The sequence below is a fragment of the Gobius niger genome (genome assembly GCF_951799975.1).
Source record: "Gobius niger genome assembly, chromosome: 13".
NCBI classification, from domain to species: domain Eukaryota; kingdom Metazoa; phylum Chordata; class Actinopteri; order Gobiiformes; family Gobiidae; genus Gobius; species Gobius niger.
The window spans coordinates 19,160,930-19,179,320 of record NC_136864.1 but is presented as its reverse complement, the minus strand read 5'-3'; the positions used below and the strand labels follow the sequence as shown (position 1 = coordinate 19,179,320).

General features: G+C 40.9%; 4 protein-coding genes across 5 annotated transcripts in view; 3 read left to right on the top strand and 1 right to left on the bottom strand.

Moving 5' to 3' along the window:
* Nucleotides 1–5,013, bottom strand: part of sugp1 (SURP and G patch domain containing 1) — a 191,106-nt gene extending 186,093 nt beyond the window's left edge. The window contains exon 1 of the mRNA XM_079568749.1: nucleotides 5,008–5,013. The gene's annotated coding sequence lies outside the window, so the exon portion shown is untranslated. The remainder of the gene's footprint in view (nucleotides 1–5,007) is intronic.
* Nucleotides 368–4,027, top strand: uqcr11 (ubiquinol-cytochrome c reductase, complex III subunit XI). Its single transcript, XM_079569628.1, has 3 exons — nucleotides 368–432; nucleotides 2,820–2,950; nucleotides 3,831–4,027. Exons 1-2 carry the CDS (start codon nucleotides 383–385, stop codon nucleotides 2,938–2,940), a joined length of 171 nt encoding a protein of 56 aa, XP_079425754.1. The 5' UTR covers nucleotides 368–382; the 3' UTR covers nucleotides 2,941–2,950; nucleotides 3,831–4,027.
* On the top strand, nucleotides 4,158–8,752 carry mbd3a (methyl-CpG binding domain protein 3a). The gene is made up of 6 exons (XM_079568753.1): nucleotides 4,158–4,336; nucleotides 5,798–5,951; nucleotides 6,766–6,903; nucleotides 6,996–7,086; nucleotides 7,532–7,709; nucleotides 8,488–8,752. Exons 1-6 carry the CDS (start codon nucleotides 4,323–4,325, stop codon nucleotides 8,636–8,638), a joined length of 726 nt encoding a protein of 241 aa, XP_079424879.1. The 5' UTR covers nucleotides 4,158–4,322; the 3' UTR covers nucleotides 8,639–8,752.
* Nucleotides 8,753–10,186: 1,434 nt separating this feature from the next.
* Nucleotides 10,187–17,447, top strand: LOC306972160 (RNA-binding protein MEX3B). 2 transcript variants are annotated; one of them, XM_079568652.1, is made up of 5 exons: nucleotides 10,187–10,337; nucleotides 10,478–10,606; nucleotides 11,073–11,598; nucleotides 12,695–12,936; nucleotides 13,013–17,447. In XM_079568652.1, the coding sequence occupies exons 3-5, from the start codon at nucleotides 11,124–11,126 to the stop codon at nucleotides 14,201–14,203; spliced, it is 1,908 nt and encodes a 635-aa protein (XP_079424778.1). In that variant the 5' UTR covers nucleotides 10,187–10,337; nucleotides 10,478–10,606; nucleotides 11,073–11,123; the 3' UTR covers nucleotides 14,204–17,447. The 2 variants fall into 2 exon arrangements, with proteins under 2 accessions (XP_079424778.1, XP_079424779.1); XM_079568653.1 differs by having other exon boundaries at nucleotides 10,223–10,396.
* Nucleotides 17,448–18,391: the final 944 nt, after the last annotated feature.

The window sequence follows — 18,391 nt, the reverse complement described above, 5'->3', positions numbered from 1 at the left end:
GAGGGAGGGGGAGGGAGCTTGATTGGTCACTTTTGAAAATGCTGTTCCTGCTCGCCTTCATTTAGCAAACTAGGAATGGCTTTCTGGTTAAAGTGGGGAGGAATTTGATTGTTTCCTTTCAGATTTTATTCTATCTCTCCTCACTTTGCAAACTTACAGACTATCACTTTAAGACCCAAACCGTGGAACTTACCAAACCTGTAAATAATTGTATTTATGTGTATGTGCCAGACTGTAAGACTGTAAAATTGTGGCACGGTCATCTGTGGTGCAATAAGGTCTTTTGCTTTGTAAGAACCGGATGTACAGACCTGCGCATGCGCCGTACGCAGTAACCGGCGAAGCGCTGCCTTTTAGCATCAGCTGTCGTGTTTGAGCCAAAATGCTAAGCAAAGTGTTAGGGTCAAAATATGTTTCCATCGCCAAATCGTGGTAAGTTATTGTATGTAATGTTTATCATTCCGTGTACAAAAAGGGATATATGTCCCTTTAAATACAACCTAATGAGAGTACGACAGCTGAGCATCAACTTGTGTCCTCAGTTGACGTTAGCCTTTAGCAATTAGCCAAGACGAGGTCACTGCGAATATTGACAGTAAAAAACACAAGATGAATGTGGTACCTTTTAAATGATGTACTATATGCTCTGTGTATGCAGTCTGTGAGTCTAGCCAGCCTCCTTATTTTATTGTGTGTAATCATAGCCAGCTATAACTAATTTATACTTTTTAGTTCCAAGTTAATACTTCGACTGAATGGCTTGAATGTGTATATGGCTTGAAATCCATACGGGTAATTTACTCCAACATTGTAGCAAGGTTTAATATTGTCAAATGATAATACTGAAGGTGTCACACTAATTGCTAATGAATTATAACCTGTCAGAGCCATTCAATGGGTTTGACTTATTCTGTGGGCTAAACAGTCATGAGGAAGCCCGCAGACTACATCTAAATTGGCTTCTACCAACAGGACAGCATTTGAAAGGATTGAAACAAGCTTTTCTGCGTTAGTGGCGACCTCTGCTGCTTCTTTCTTGGGATAATCCACAGAAAATGTTATAGGTCATATATTACAATACAATCTAAACTTTGAAATAGTTGGTTTTTTTTCATATTTGACTAAAAAGACATGTCCTTAACGAGTTGTGTTTTATACAAGTCTGATATGGTTGTTTTATGGAGCAGCAAAGAAACCGGACAAGTGTCTTTAGCAGCCGGTAGAAAGGTCCCAAAAACTCCTGCCCAGTATCTTTTCATTCACAAAAGCATATCAAAAAGACTCTTGTATAGTTACAGAAACGGTCCAGATCTCAACCTGTCATTTGTGTAATATAGAACATGGGTGTAGATTATCATTGGAGCGGCATCCCTGTTTTGTAGAAACGACCACAAAGACTGCTGTAAATGGGTCTTTGATAACTCTTGAGCACCGTGCTTTTGACTGTCCCAAAAGGCCCATTCCCATTGTGAAGAGAGCAAAGACATTTTTGACATTTCTGCAATTTTACTTTCCTTTTTTAATTTATTTATTTATTCATTTAATTAATGCACATGACCATGGAGTCCAAGTTCACAAAATGAAAAACTGAACCCAGTTTTAGCAACACTTTTCAGCTGCTGCTTCAGAGCGGGTACTTTTCAGTCGGCCAAGAAAGATTTTTTAAAATGTCAGTGAGTTTATATTATGGTACGTGTAACAGATTTCCCTGTCCAGTGCCTTCTTTGACACAGCAGTTGGTTTGTAATATCTCTGTGTGGAAAGGTTTACATATAATTATTCAGAGCAAAATGGTAGTCACAGCTTTCAAATGAGCCCTTCCAGGCTCCCACAACTCCCTAGGCTTCAGGGGAACTGGGAAACATTGTTTGGGGGTAGGGGTAAATAAGTTTTTACTTCTCCCTACTCCCTTTCGAGCAAAATCTGTATCTATGTAAACAGTAAATTTATGTGCGATGTATTACACACCTGGTATGCTATTGCTCGAAATAAACGAAATGTATCAAAATCAGTCACAAGTTTGTCCACCAATTTCATATTTTTCATGCTGCAGACTTTTGTGTATAATTTCACAATCATAAGAGAGGGATTTGCCTTTTTATATTTTGGAATCTGCTGATTAGTACCAACTAACCATGAATGTCCTGAATAAATCAGCCCCTTTATACAGCGCCCCCCGCTGTCACAGTTTAACACTGACACATTTAGAAGCTTCATACAGATCATTATATGATATAGATGAGACATAATCCTCGTCTGTAATCCTAATTTAAATAGTGGCCAAACATATCAGCGGTGCATATCGGCATCGGCTTAAGAAAAGCCCTCTATTAGATGTATTTCTATACAGTGGGGAAAAAAAGTATTTGGTCAGTTTCAAATAGACATTCTATTGGATTTTGGCCAAATACTTTTTTTCCCCACTGTATATGTCTATATTTGAAACCTTTACTTTAATAATACATGTTTAACTATTTGCTTAGATATAAAAAATAAAAAAAAATACATCAAATTAAATGACTTAAAATATCGGCTATGTGACTCCCTTCATGTCGGTATCGGACCCAAACATATGGGTCGGGCCCTAGTGCATATGTGAAGGTCTGATATAAGTGATACGCTGATAAGATGATGATGATTTCTGTATCATGGTCCTGGGTCAAGGGAGGTCCATCATGGTGCCCTCTCTGGCAGCTGACAATCGCAGGCTTTTTGTCTCTACCTGGTGTTTATATTTCAAGAGGCAATGGCTTGAATATGAATTGTCTCTAATCAACTTATATTGTTTTTACCATAAATGTTTGGCTCTCTATTTCCAGGGTTCCAACTCTAGCAGTATGGGGCACAGCTGGAGGTGTAGCACTGGTCCACTTCACAGACTGGCGAATCATATTGGACTATGTTCCTTACGTCAGTGGCAAATTTAAAAAGGATGAATAAACGCATAAAGGTTAGTCAAGTTAAACGCATCTAAATACTAAAATATAACTTTATTTTTAATAAAATTGTTAGATCATTGCAGTAAAAAACGTGATATTCGTAACCTATGAATAAAGGTGCTCTTAGGAGGAGAAACGATTTGAAAGGTAAGAAGAAGCTGGTGTACACTGTATATGTAGGAACGTTTATTATAGACAGTGCCAGTGTTAATTTTGACAACATATTTTAATTTAGTTTTAGTCTTAGTCTTTTGACTAAAATGCAGTTTAATTTTAGTCGAGATTTAGTCAAAAAAACCTTTTCAATTTTAGTCTAGTTTTAGTTGACAAAAATTGCATGTTAATTTAGTCGACTAAATTTAAGACTAATTTAGTCGACTTTGCATTTATAATATTCATTATAATCATATTTAATCTTGTTCCTCTGCTTCATGGAGCTGCTCCACATGAACAAAGCTCAGAGCTGATCCTTTGACAGTGAATTGACATGATCTGAGGCTCTTTCAGACGGTCAATACAAGTTTGGATGATTTTAGTCTCTCCTTTTCATTTTTATTTAGTCTTATTTTAGTCGACTAAAATATCTGGACATTTTAGTCATAGTTTTAGTCTCATGAGAAACTTTTGATTTAGTTTTAGTCCAATTTTAGTCGTCAAAAATATCACTTTGACTAAAATTAAGACTAAATATTTTAGTCGACGAAATTAACACTGGACAGTGCCTCAGCTTCTTCTTACCTTTCAATAATTGTTTTTTGTTTTTTGCTGTAGTGCTAAAACAACAATGACCAAATCTATCTGTCCATTTTGTGTGGTGACAGGCTGTCGCAGCGTCATGCTTCTTGTGATAATTATTATTTACTTATTTTATTGCTTTATTTAAATTTTTAGGGTCTGAACTACGCTGCTTGAACAACTGTTGAGGTCCAACTCCATCACAGACTTCAGAGGCCATGCAACACGTGACGTCAACAGGATACAACGCTGACCTCTCAAATCTGTGGTTAATCATCCAGATCATGTAATATGTCATTGTGTTTTATTATTTGTTTTGAAATAAATTTTATGAAAGAAGTTGAGTTTGTTTTGTTTTTTTACTAAATTTGCAAAAAAAAAATGCTACATGCAAATATAAATGTAGCCACAATAACAGCACACGTGGAACCAGTCAAAAAGTCTTGTGGACTATATTTCAGCGGAGGTAGACGCCGCATAACCGCGGAGTAATGCGGCATGCGGAGTGATTGAGTGGGGGATGTCCCGCGGGGCCATTGGAGGGGCACACAGGCACATAACAAAACAAAGTGCTTAGCTAACTTTACAAACACGCTTTGAAAGAGCTCGTATTTGGGATCAGCGCTGACTTTAAGGATACAACAGACCATGGAAAGAAAAGGGTACGCTCCGATGAACGTCTCGTATGTTGCTTATTATCGCTGTAGTAATCGCTGTACTTCAACATAAGTAACCGTGTATTGTTAGTACCAATGTTTTGCCATGTTCAGTCTGCATTACCACATTCAAACGCATCAAACTACTTACATGTGAGCTCGAGTGTGCCGATCCTATAGACTCGCGGCTCCGTGTGTTTGGCGTGGACGGTTTAGTCTAGTGTGTGAAACCCCTCGTGCACCGTGCTACTGTTCCGCGAAACTTGTACAGGCTTCCGTGGCTTCTGGTCACAGTCTTGTGCTGTACAGTAGGCCTGCCTCATGAAAATATGCATGCTGCAGGAAGGGACGAATCGGAAGGGGAGCATGCGATGAACTTAATATCGGAGCATTTCCGCATGCAGTGTCTTAAATCTCTCAACAAAGGGGTGTTTAAACTCAGTCCGGTGCCTAGTGTTTTATTTAGCAATTGGGTAACCGTAAGATGAAGCAACATTCACTTTTGCAAAAACAATAGCAGTCAATCAACAGATGATGATACTGCTCAGAGGGCGGTCCATCCAATCCACCTTCTATTAAGTCTTATCTACAGCTGCAAAGTGGACGCGAGAGTAAAATGATACAACCCAGCTATTAGATCCATGGGAGAAGAAGAGACGACTTTTCTGGCCACCTATTTACAAAACAAAAGAAAGGGTTGAAAACAAAATTGTGTGTGGAAAACTGCCATCACATTTGTATTGCACTGGAAAAAATGCCATCTTATCTTAGAAAAATAGCTTGATTTGTACTTGAAATAAGACTTTTGATGCTGATTTTGACTAGGTTTCGACTCGTCTTGGAATAAGATTGCCAATGGAACAAGCATTAATTTGCTCAAAATAAGACAAATTAACTTGAACACTTAAAACAAGACAAAAAAAACCTGAAATGAGACAAAATGGTCAAAGACAAGGAAAATCTGTCTAGTTCAATTGGCAATCTTGTTTCAAGACGAGTCAAAACCGTATCAAAAGCAGCATTAAAAGTCTTATTTCAAGCACTTTTAAGTCATTTTTGTCTAAGATAAGATTTCATTTTTTCCAGTGTGTGTGTTATCCCTTGTTTTAGGCTACAGGGATCAGACCCATTGACAGATTAATTACTTTGTTGGGCAAAACTGATTTATCAAACAATTATAAAGCAATTAATCCATGTTTTGTCTTTTGTGGTGTCGCCAGTAGGGCATATACTTCCAGTTCTGCGTCAAATATAGTTTGTGCTACTGCAGACACTGTTAAGAGGGAAGCCGTTGAAGAGAGGCCCTGACAGCCTCTGAACAGTTCATTCATTTTTTGGGGGGAGAATTCTTGATTCAATCCCAAGGCAGCGCAGACAAAATATCAATTAAAATATTAACTAGTATTGAAGCAAATATGGTTCTGTTTAATTACACTGAAAAAAAAACATAATGTGTTGCTTTTGCAGTGTGCCTGTGAAACATTTGAACAGATCACAGATCATCCATGGTTTAGGAAATACAGATGTTGACAGCAGCAGCCATGTTGGGACTGGACGACTCCTTCATACCAAAACACAGCACTACAGGCAGAGAAATGCCTATAACACAACCCATTTAAAGGTGAGTGTTTGAAAAAGATGTGCATATAGCCATTCCGACAAATTTTCCTTTTTTCTTGGTCGAGATTTTTGTCTTTTACCAAAACTAATTGACACTGGGAGATTTTTTTGCCTGGAGGGATGCCTAAGTCTCAAAATATAATTGAGAAGAAAATGATTATGGTTTCAAGGTTTAAGTCAAGATTTACTGGGGCACGTGTCACTGAAAAAATCTGTTCAGTTTATGCAGCTCAAACAAGACAGAAATGAGTGTATTTAGGGACAGGACACTTCTATATTGATAAAATAGACTTAATTAGTTCCAAATTTTACAAATTAGTTTGAGCTTTTTAAAGGATTTTTTGCCCATAGGTTTTATTCGACGGGACAGGACAGGGGGAAAGTGGGTGAGAAGCAAGAAGAGACATTCAGCTAACACAGACTGGAGAACTTTGTGCAGTAGACTTAACCACTAAACTATTGGCTGCAAACACACAAGGGTTTTTGAAACACAAATTGTGATTACAGTACTTTACAGAAGAGTTGCAGTTGACATTGACCAAGATATTAATATTGAATCTATATCATGTTGGCCCTAAAACACTGGTATTGCTTATTGGGTGCACTGGATTTTATACATCTGCATTAGCTATGAAAAACATTCCTTATTCAACCTTTATTTGTACAAATTATTTACGCTAAGTTATATTTATTCAATGTGATTCAGTTCATGACGTTTAGCTGAATATGAGCTTAGTGGCCCATTTTCATAGAAATGAAGTGACTGCTTTTTTCCCCATAATAGTAAACAAGGCTGATATAATTGTATTTTACAGCCCAGACTTGACCTAAACACAACACTACCTGTGCGACAGACAGCATCCATCTTTAAACAACCAGTAACAAAGGTGACCAAACACCCCAAAAACACTGTGAAGACCGATCCTCGCAAAGCCAGAGATCCACCAAAACAGGTGCTGTTGCTGCTCGATGCATCATTATCGTATAATTTGAAATTGTATTCCCCTATAATGGTGTAATTGTTACTTTGCTGATACTCTTTCAGTTGTTCTGGGAGAGGAAGCTAAGTGGGTTAAGTGCCTGTAATATTGCCGAAGAATTAATCCAAACTATGGATCTTCCTAAAGGTTTACAGGGTAAGAACAAATATGAGTTATTGCTTCAAATAATCCCCTTTCATTTAAACAGGAGGCTAAACACATTTTCTACTGACAATTGTGTGTGAACACGTTTCAGTCAGTCAGACATAACTGCAGGGAAGTAAACTATTAGGTATCACGTAAATACTAAATTACACAAAATTATGTTTTACTTGGTAGTCATTAAAATATTAAAAGACAATGTGTTTTTTAATGACAATCATGCTGTTTTAACTAGATTGTTTCATGTTCTTTAATTTACCCCTACAATTAAAACCAATTGCCTGAAATGTATTTATACGCAGTTGACAGCAATATGCTTTTGTTGCCTTTTGTTTATATGAATGTGAATTATTTGAAAATGATGACAGCTTCCATACAACAGATGCTGTTCTTTCTATGACATTTGTTTAAATTTGATGGTGGTCCATCTTTTCTTCAGGGGTGGGGCCAGCATGTTCAGATGAAACGCTGCTCTCTGCCATTGCCAGTGCCCTTCACTCAAGTGGCACACCTATCACTGGGCAGCTGACAGCAGCAGTGGAAAAAAATCCTGGAGTCTGGCTCAATACTACTCAGCCACTTTGCAAAGCCTTTGTTGTGACAGATGAAGATATCAGGTACCATTTGCATTATGTTCCTTTAATTGTTTTACCTTCCCAAAAGTTGAGTTTGCATGTCATCTATTCCAGCTGTCTGTGATGGTTTCTGTGTATTTTTATTTTATTTTTCATTTTTATCATTCATATCAATAGTCTGGCGTGCTGTTTGGTTCACTCCTTTCATTCTTTATAGACTGCTCCAAAGAGATTCGGGGGTTGTGTTTTGAAAGAGTAACTATATATTTCAAAAATAAAGCTTTTTTGCCATACTACTATATTAGGAAATCATCTTCATCTTTCCACTTGTATTAAACAAAATTAACAAGTTATTATATTTCTCTGACTGGTTTACTTTGCACCTGCTGGTCCCACATTCATACCGCCTCTGCTATGCCCAATCCCGTCAGACCTTGGAAGCTAAGCAGGGAAGGGCCTGGTCGGTACTTGGATGGGAGACCGTTTGGGAACACCAGGAAGCCTAGCGAATGTAGTGAGTGAGTGAGTGGTTGGTGGTGGTCGGAGGGGCCGATGGCGCAGACTGGTTGCCTCGCTTCCGTCAGTCTACCCCAGGGCAGCTGTGGCTACAATAGTAGCTTACCACCACCAAGTATGGAGTGAACGAATAGTGCAATGTAAAGCGTCTTTGAGTGTCCAGAAAAGCGCTATATAAAACCAATGTATTATTATTACTCTATCACCCTGCATGGATTATACTTGGAAATAAGTTAGCGGCTAGTAGCCACACTATTAGACAAATGTACATGGAGATAATCTCATTGTTCTGTTTGTGTGTTAGGAAACAGGAGAACCAAGTCCAGAGTGTCAGGAGGCGACTGGAGGAAGCGCTCATGGCTGATTCCTTGGTTCATATAAATGACCTCACCTCAGAGCAGGCAGCTGACACGCAGGAGGAGACCGTGATGCATGTAGACCAAACAAATTCATAGCCAGAATGAACAAATTCTAACTCATATATTTTAATGTTGCCGTATTCCTTATAATAACATGCAGTGTCAGTCTATACCAGTGGTTCCTAACCTGGGATGGCAGGGGGGGGGCCCAAAGCTTTGTCTCGTCTGAGGGTCAAGTCATGAGTGATGTTGTTTGAGCAAATTTCATAGTTAAAAATCAGCAAATAAGACTGACAAAGGAGTACAAGTGAATGTTTATGTTATTTTGTAGGTTTTCTCACATTTGTGGGGCCATGGTTTTGGACTTGGAGGGGCTCAGACTACAACATGTGCAGGGAAAAAAAGTTGGGAATCACTGGTCTATACTACCCAATTCACCAGAGGGTACTCTATTGAAATAGGTTTCTCATTTCAGTTCTCAGTTTTGTATATCCTGTAATTTTAGACTGTAACATTTATATTACTGTATCACTCTTTGCTTGTTTGTGTACCCAGTCTTATTGAATGGTGCTTTTTTTCTAATGCAGTTTGGTTTACGGATTAGATTATGTGACATTTGTACAGAGGTGGGTAGATTAGCCAAATTATTTACTCAAGCATGAGTAACGTTACTTTGAAGTAATTGTACTCAAGTAAGAATAAAAAGTTACCAGCAGGAGATGTTGCTGGAGTACTGTGAGTACTGAGTAACTGTTTGAGCGTAAAAGGTAAAAGAAAATACCATAAAAACATTTAAAAAATTAATCATTATGAAAAATTAATAAAACAAAAAATGCCAAAATGAAGGTTTGTCACTTAAATATTTACTCACATGTTTTTTTATTCAAGTGTGAGTAAAGATGCTTCATTTTAATATCACTCAAGTTGAAGTAAAAAGTACTGCATGAAAAAACCCAATTGCAATTACTTCAAAAAGTTATTCAAGTACATGCGCTTGAGTAAATGTAACTGAATACTACCCACCTCTGCATTTGTATGTTGTCATTATTCCACTACATAAATGCTGCTGCAGTTTTCATTTTAATATTCCTTTGTCATAACTGTAACTGTTGAGTGCTTAGATAATTCTCAAATGTGCACTCCAAGTATCGTTTTGAATAAACATTTGGCTTTTCAAGTAAGATATGTGAATCAGGTCTATAACAGAACTATACCAGGTCTAAGTCTGGATCAAACCACGGCTGAAGTGGTTCAAAATTAGCACAAAAATAAATAAATGCATTTTTTCCCCCCACCACCTGAAGCAGCCTGTGCGCCACAGTTTGAGAAACACTGATATGAAATCGCTTATGCAACTATAGAAAAATGTAATTCTCCACGCTTATACTCTTGGTTTGTAGATTAAGTGTAGTTTCCCTTTTTTAAATTATTATTATTCTAATACCAAATAACAGTCCCAGGACAATGTGTTTGGCGTGAACTCACTGCCAGGTAGCCATGATGAACACACCCTTATCATTGTCCACCCAGGATTGCCTGATCAGACTAGTGCCGTATTAAAGACCTGGTGACTGTGTTGTTATTGACACAGTGACAGTGACAGCGGCGGGAATATGCTGATGCGCTCCGTGGCTGCAGATGGCCTTTGAACCCATTGTTGTGTCGCGGGTGACGTCAGCGCCGTGTGCGGAGCTGGAGCGGCGTGCGCCTCTTGTGTCTAATGTCTATGGGCGAGACAAAGGCGGCGGACCGGGGTCAGGCAGCGCACAGCGAGAAACACCGTTTTAAGTAAAAGGTAACAGCTTCTCATGGATCCCTGTGTAGTCTGGGGATAGCCCACTAGATGGTGACCCAGCGAGTGCTCTATTTTTTTCAGTAAGTGGAAAAAACAACAAAGCCGTGTTTAATCGTTCTTCTCCTACGCCCCCCGTTTAGCTGCTAGTGGCTACAAGCTACTAGTGCTGCCCAGCACTGATCGTCTCCTCCTCCTGCCTCCTACTTCACAACTAACTCTTAACTTGACTTCAAGCTGGAAAAGGACTTTCTTGGAAAAGACAAGGCGAGGTGAGTTTGAGTGTCTTTCACCTCTGTCCGATTAAAAATAATAATAACACAGCCTTTGTAAGAAAGAGAAGTTCGGCGTGCTGTGTATTGCTAACCGCTAGCTCGAGCGCTCCCAAACAAAGGGGCGACAACGTGACTGGAGCCGACTCTGTAGAGCTAACAGCTAGCCCTTTTTATAACCGCGGAAAACTCAATTGTTTACATTTATAGTATTGCTAAATCGTCCAGGCTTGTTAATTGTCTTGCGCTGTGTACGATTCCTCCATCTCACGAAGAAATCACATCTTTTACCACTAAGGAGCTAAAGTGAACATGCTGTATCAAACAAAACAAGCAGCTCTTGGATGGCTCAGTACTAAAAGCAACACGAACAATACAAACCGTGTTTATGAACACAAGACAGTGTTCAAACCAACACTGTTTTGCCTTTCAACTTGTGAATAAAATGCATTGTTTTTCATTTAAGGGTGACCCATCCACATAGGCTTTGGTGAGCTGATGTGAGATCCCGGAGACTATGCCTAGCCCTTTATTCCACCCCGAAATCATGGACCACGACGTGGTGATCAGTAGCCAGCACAGCGGGGACCAGGAGTCCCGGGAAGAGGAGCACCAGGAGGCACTCCGCTTTGCCCTGGACCAGCTATCACTTATGGCTCTGGACAAAGTGGACTGTGGAGGTGGGGGCAGCGGTTTGGATCCCTTGGATGGGACCACGGCTCCTGGCTCTGAAGGCTGTAATGGAGTGGGCGGAGGGGGCTACGTGGATCTGCAAATGCTGGAGCACCCAAGCGGATCACGAGATTCACCCACATCTTGCTCTCCTTCTCCGGAATATTATGGGTCTGGTGGATACCACATGGGTGGCTCTCACACCATGCTTCACGGAGAACAAAGCTCCGTGCTCTGCAACAGGAAGAGAAGTGTAAACATGACAGAGTGTGTCCCCGTGCCCAGTTCCGAGCATGTGGCGGAGATAGTGGGCAGACAAGGTGAGCTCAGTTTATAGCTGTTTCAGTCATGTTGTGTTGTGGACAGTATGTACAGTCGCATGCAGCCGCATGTCCTTTGTTTGGGTGGGCGATGTGCTTAGCCCTGAACTTTTTCTTGTCTAGTAAACAATGTATATTTTTGTTTATGTGTTTCATATAATTGCAAAAAAGCTATGTGGTCTAAAACAGCGCATACATTGGGCATTTTGCATGTGGCTTTAACACTATTTAGACAATGGCTTGGAGAGAAGGGCTGAGAGAGTGTGGTTGATGAGTAGGATGAAGGGGGAGGGGAGGGAGAGGGTCAGACAAAGCGGCAGATTGTCGGGAGTCTGGACATGTCTCGCAGCTTGCGCCAAACAAAGAAAATGCTATAAAACATTTGAGGAGTTGTGCACTGGAGGTTGAAGTGGGATCTGCAAAATACTAACTAGCACTCGTGTTGAAGTCGGTGCGTTCGCTACACTCGTGTGTTGTTTTGGGTGTATTTGGGATGAGCAGACAGTAAACGCACTAACACAGGATTGGGCGGTGTAACGCCCTGCTCCCACCGCCGTCTGTCGATGCTGCTGCTCGCGCCTCAGATGCTTGTTTAGAATGAGCGGCTCTTTGTGGTTTTAAAGTTATATCCTAATGAGCAAGGAGAGGGTTGCATTTTTATTTAGAAAGACTCATGCCGTATCAACAGCCGTGCGGCATTGTTCTCTTTGTTTGAAAAAGCCATGCTTTCAGCTTCCCAGAATGACATCACAGTCAACGCATCCCATTGGTCAATGGAAACGACGCGACAGTTTTTAAAGGAACAGAACTCTGAATGTTCACGCAGGCAAGATCTTACACAAGCAGACAGCCAGACACCTGCCTCTGCTGCCTCAGTCTAGTGGAGGATTATATTCATTTCTTTAATACTAATATACACCCGGTTAATCTATAACTATGGCTGCACATTAAGAATCGGTGCATCCACAAGCTTATGGTCAATTCACTTGACAGGTATTTGTTATTTGATGTGGAAAAACAGACATCTTAGTATTTATAGAATAATGACCAGTTTTTCCTTTTTTATAAGCCTAATGAATTGTACATCTGTTTGCAGGGTGTAAGATCAAGGCATTACGTGCAAAGACAAACACCTACATCAAGACTCCAGTTCGGGGAGAAGAGCCTGTGTTTATTGTGACTGGACGAAGGGAAGATGTGGAAATGGCAAAACGGGAAATTGTGTCAGCAGCAGAACACTTCTCCATGATACGGGCGTCACGCTGTAAAGCAGGGGGACCAGGGGGTGGAGGCTCGCTCCCTGGACCACCCCACCTTCCGGGACAAACTACCATACAGGTGAACTACTACATTTGTCTCTTTGGTCCCACTGTCTTGTATCAGGTCTTACATAAATGTCCCGTGTTCCCTGCAGGTGCGGGTGCCCTACAGAGTTGTGGGCCTAGTCGTTGGACCAAAAGGAGCCACCATCAAGCGTATCCAGCAGCAGACACACACCTACATCGTAACTCCGAGTCGAGAGAAGGACCCGGTTTTTGAGGTTACTGGGATGCCCGAGAACGTGGACCGAGCCCGGGAGGAGATCGAGACCCACATCACACTGCGGACTGGAACCTTTGTGGACCTGCAAGGGGACAATGACTTCCACACCAACGGCACTGACGTCAGTCTAGAAGGCCTGGGCTCCTTGAGTGCTGGCCTGGGAGCCGCACTGTGGTCCCGTGCAACTGGCCACCATTCAGGCCCCACACCCCCCTCGCCTCCTCCAGCCCTTTCCATGGCCATGCAGCAGTCCACTGGCCGAAAAATGTCCACCTCTACAACCTACCACACGCACAATGGCTCCCTGAACTCTGAAAATTTTAGTAACAGTCGCAAAGCCAATGAAGGGGGTAGCCCCACCAGCCCGTTTAGTACAAGCTCTAGTAGTGCTGGAGGGGGGCTCAGTTTTGGGGGTGACTCTACTCCTGGTTTGCCATCTGATGAGCTGGGCTTTGAGTTCAGCACTTCCAACATTTGGGCACCCTTTGTGAATGGGACGGCCTCCAAATCAAGCTCCTCGCAACAGCCTCTGCGCAGGAACAGCAGCGGTCTGAGTGGAGGTGCCATTACCCCTCGTCTGTCGCCTACTTTGCCTCAGGACACAGCCATAGGATCACTCGAGCACCCGCTGGCCCGTCGCGCCCAAAGTGACCCACTCAGCACATTGTCCTGGCTCCAGTCGGGCGGCAGCAGTGGTGGCTCCTTCTCAGCAGCGTCCAGCTCCAGCTCAGGTGCATCTTCCACTGGATACTCATCCTGCTCTGCCTCCTCACTGCCCGGGGGCTCACCCACCGACTCTGAGGGGGGCAGCAGTGTTGGGCTCAGCGCCGGGATGTTGAGTAGGCTGAAGGCCGCTGGCCCAGGGGTGGGCTTGGTGGGCATTGGTGGGGCGGTCAACAGGGACTGCTTTGTATGCTTTGAGAGTGAGGTTACAGCCGCTCTGGTACCTTGTGGTCATAACCTCTTCTGCATGGAGTGTGCGGGCCAAATCTGCCAATCAGCGGAAGCAGAGTGCCCTGTGTGCCACACCCCCGCCACACAATGCATTCGAATTTTCTCTTAATGCCCAAGGGGAGACGGGGATAACATGGGGGCAGAAAGAAGACTGGAGAGGCACCATCTGTGGATGAAGAAATGGAAGGATTGACACTAATAATCTTAAACAACTAAAATAAATGCATTATTATATATGCTATACAAACATTGACATGTCGCTGATAATATTAACAGTAATAATGACAATTATTTTCAGAATGAAGTAAATTGACAGTTGGGATTACAACAGTCTTTATGGAGTGAGCTTATGAAAGAAACTAGTGTCTTATCTATATTCATGCCTTCATTTCATCTGGACTGGCCTATGCATGGCTCTGTCTGGACAGTTCACCATCTGGCTTTTTCAGATTTCTGCCTGCTTTGTCTCACAGCCTTTCCTTTTGACACTTTTGTACTTAACGTATTTTTGATGAAGCTGACAGTGAGACCTGCACTTTTTCTATTCTTTATTGTATTGTTCCTGAAGGGACACAAACTGTTCCTGCAATTCTCCACTTTCTTCTTGACTTTCTTACTCATGCCGTTTGTGGTGTTTAGTGGCAGTTTACTTTTTTTCTAAAAGCTCTGAACTTTTCTTCAAAGGTCAGCATGTAGTCAGGCGCCTAGCAGAACAACCCAAACACCCAAAGGACCTCTGAAGGCTACATTCCTTTCTCCTTTTGCCACATGAACATGCACTGAGCTTAGCCGGTGGTGATGCCAAACAAATGCTTGTGAAAGAGACCAAGCATGTCCTTAACCAACAAAATAACACAAATGAGTGCCACTGAACATTGTAACACCCAAGAAACTAATAATGAAGGCATGTCTGATGTTAGTTTCTCAGTTCAGGCTTCAGACAATCCCTCTCCATCGCTGTTTGTTTGGGGTTGTAGGAAATTGGAGGCCTGTTTTGTCGCTGGCATCACTGTCCTCAACACTGAGAGGTGTGGTTGCTGTCCTGCAGCCACTCTGCTTTACTCTCTTCCTTAGAAAAGCAATCCATCCACATTCAAACATCCCTCCACACTGTAGATTCTGTCTGTTACACTTAGATCTGTGTATTTAGTCTTTTCTACTAGTTTTATGACTATTGACTGTCATGTGTGTGGCTTACAGACATATTTTGATCTTTAGGATATGATAGGGCTTTCTGATGTCACACATGAATGTTTTGCCCAAAACGGGGTTTGATTAGGGAGAAGTGGCTGCCTCTCTATGTGAAACCATTTCAAGGGACTTTATAAACTATTTTTCTAATGCACTGTAATTTCCTGCCCCTCTAAATGTAAAACCGCTCTTAACTGTTACTCTTAATTTACGGTCTTCCACCCCAATTTCACAGCTAAGCTGTATGGCACTCTTTTCTGATTATACTTGGTTCTCAGAGCTGCTGTCCTGGCCAAAAGCAGCCACATGAGTGCATTTCGAGACCTGTCCTGTGTTCCATAGCATTACTAAGTTGGGCAGTTACAGCTGTTTGTGTTTATGTGCGTTGTGTTTTTTCTTGAATTCTGTGTGAGTTTGCAGTAACTGCCTCAATAGTGTTAATACTTTTATGTGGTCTGTATGATTTGAGTGACATTGATGGTTGGTGTTAGTTGCCACTCTGAATTTACTGGAATTAACTCATAGAATGAGACAAGCCATGATACGCGAATTAAAAATAACACCGTTTAAGATTAAGGGCTTCCTCTGACTGCACAGATTATACCAACTTTTCAGCCTCTCAATAGGAATATCCATTTCCTTTATGGCAGCTAGTAGCTAGGTCATCCAGGGCTTCCAGACACTTTGTGTTCAAAACCCAGCAGCTACACAATGACCTGCCTATTTTCTCCACAGTTGTTTTTGAATTGGTCTATCCCTTCGCACATTTTCACAAACCCTTATTTATAGGACTGTAGTTAACGTGTGTCCTTCTGTGGACATGAATGCACATAAGGAAGTATTAAAAGATGTTCGAACAAGAAATGAAGGGTAACTACACAAGTAAAAATGTTGAAAGTAACCCAGTTTTGCTGTGCTTCAGAACTTGGCTGATTGTGCTTTAGCTCCTCAAGGTGTCAGACTGACAAATAGAGACCCTTCGTTGCAGAGCACAGTTTGTCAAGACTAGCTGGTTATGTTGAGTTGCGTTTGAAACAGGGCCTTGGGCACAAATGCATTATAGACCAGACACAGACATCTGTGTTGTCGTGGGAGTGCTGTGTTGATACTGGCAGCGTGAATCATTCATGCACAGAGGAATACTGAGCAGTCAGGACTGTTGTCTGTCGAGGCCAAGCTGAAGCCGAACATGTCAAGTTAATAATGTCCAAGTTAATATGTAAAAGAATCAATTTTGTTGTTTGACAGATATTTGATACTGATCCAGTTTTGATCTGGCTATTGTGTGAATGTTAGGATTTATTCATGTACAGTAGTTGTTGAAAAGGTACTTTTTTTAGAACACTTTTTTTTAAGCCAAAAGTATCTCCTCCCCCATTTCCTTTTTAAAAATTGAAAACAGGGTTTCTTGAGGCACGCTAGCCAGTGACCTCTGACCTTTTTGTGACTCGTGGGGGGAGTGAAGAGAGCCACAGTTCAGGGGTGACTGATCCCCTCCAGCCTCTGCTCTCTGCTTTTGCTTTAATTCTCTTTGTATGCAGAACCAAACTAGGGATCAGGCCCAACCTGTGTAAATACCCGTAATACAATCATTGGGATCTTGTTTTCAAAAGTGTAGTTTCTAAAGAACATGTATCATTATTTGTAAGTTAACCATCTGCATGTCTTCAAGCCATCTGGCTTTAGCTAATAATTTTTATGATGTACAAAAAAAAAGTTTTTACATTTTATTTTTTACAATTTATTTGCATACCTAAATATCCCAGACAATAATGTGACCCTTTTTTTATTACTTCAAACTTATTTTTATTTTTATTTTTCATTTTTATTTGCTTTATTTGTGTACTACATATAGGCAATTTATAACAAAATGAGAAAATTATTGAAGACATTTTAAAATTGAAATATATTTTATTTGAAAGTTTATGGACCTTTTAACCGTGAGCCGGGAATAATTGTATAATTATAATTTGAGCTGACTTTACGGTTATGAGAAATGTATCAAGAGTTTTATTTTTTATGCTTCTTTAATAAAGTCTTGTTTTTTGGTTTCATTTTTTACTGTAAAAAAAAAATAAAAACCGTGTAGTGTCATTCTTCCATACGAACTACATGAACTTTTTGACCACATGGGGGCAGTGGAGGGGGAACATCTGCAGTATGACAGTATGCAGCATCTTACCACACCTGGACATAACCCGTTTACCAGCTATAGTGAGGAGTTATCGCGCCAGTGATTATATTCAGTTCATATTAGAACATTTAAAAACAATACAGAAAACAGCTTCGCAACTTAGTATGTTTAATCGAAAGCAAATTACGATTAGCATTCCAAATCACCTCATTAAGAAACAAATTCTAAGTATCCTTAGTAGAAAATAATTTCTCATGCGAATTTTCTGTTTACACATTCAAATTGTTTACAAATGACAATTTCACAGGCTGAACAAAAAGGTAGTTACACAGTCTCTGAGATTGACACGGCAGAAAAAAAGTATGTTACACCAAAAAGAAAAAAAAGAAAAGACGTTGCCGGCACAATAAAGTTTCCCATCATGCATTTATAGTTGACTCTATTCACAGGTCGGGCATCACTGGTCTCCACTGGTGTGTGTCAGTGTGCATGCATGGACAGAATCGTCTCCTTACAAGTGCCCTATTGTGCTTGAGCTCCACTGCTGTGAAGGTTCGTCCGTTTAAAGCATGTGCGATTATGGTATGGCATTGATTCCAAACAGTTTCAAGGCATGACTTAAAATGAGTGATACAAATGTGTTGGATTTAGACCAGTGTTTCCCAAACAGGCTCCATGTTCTGTGTTTTCTCTCGTGTTAAAGGGGCTGGATAAGCCAACTATGAGCCTTAGGTGGGGTCTATCCCAGATAATGTTGACAGGCAGTGTTTAGTTTGTAAATGTATGGTGTAGAATTGGTGTGACAGATTAGGAAACACATTACATACTTTTATATCATCACTGATTTGTCATATTCTCTGCTAAATATTTCCCAGAGTGAAAGGTGTCTATACATTATCACAATATCTCAGACTAAAAAATAACATTTCTTTGGACAGCTGGAGCTCGAGTAGCAGAGAATTGTGATTCAGA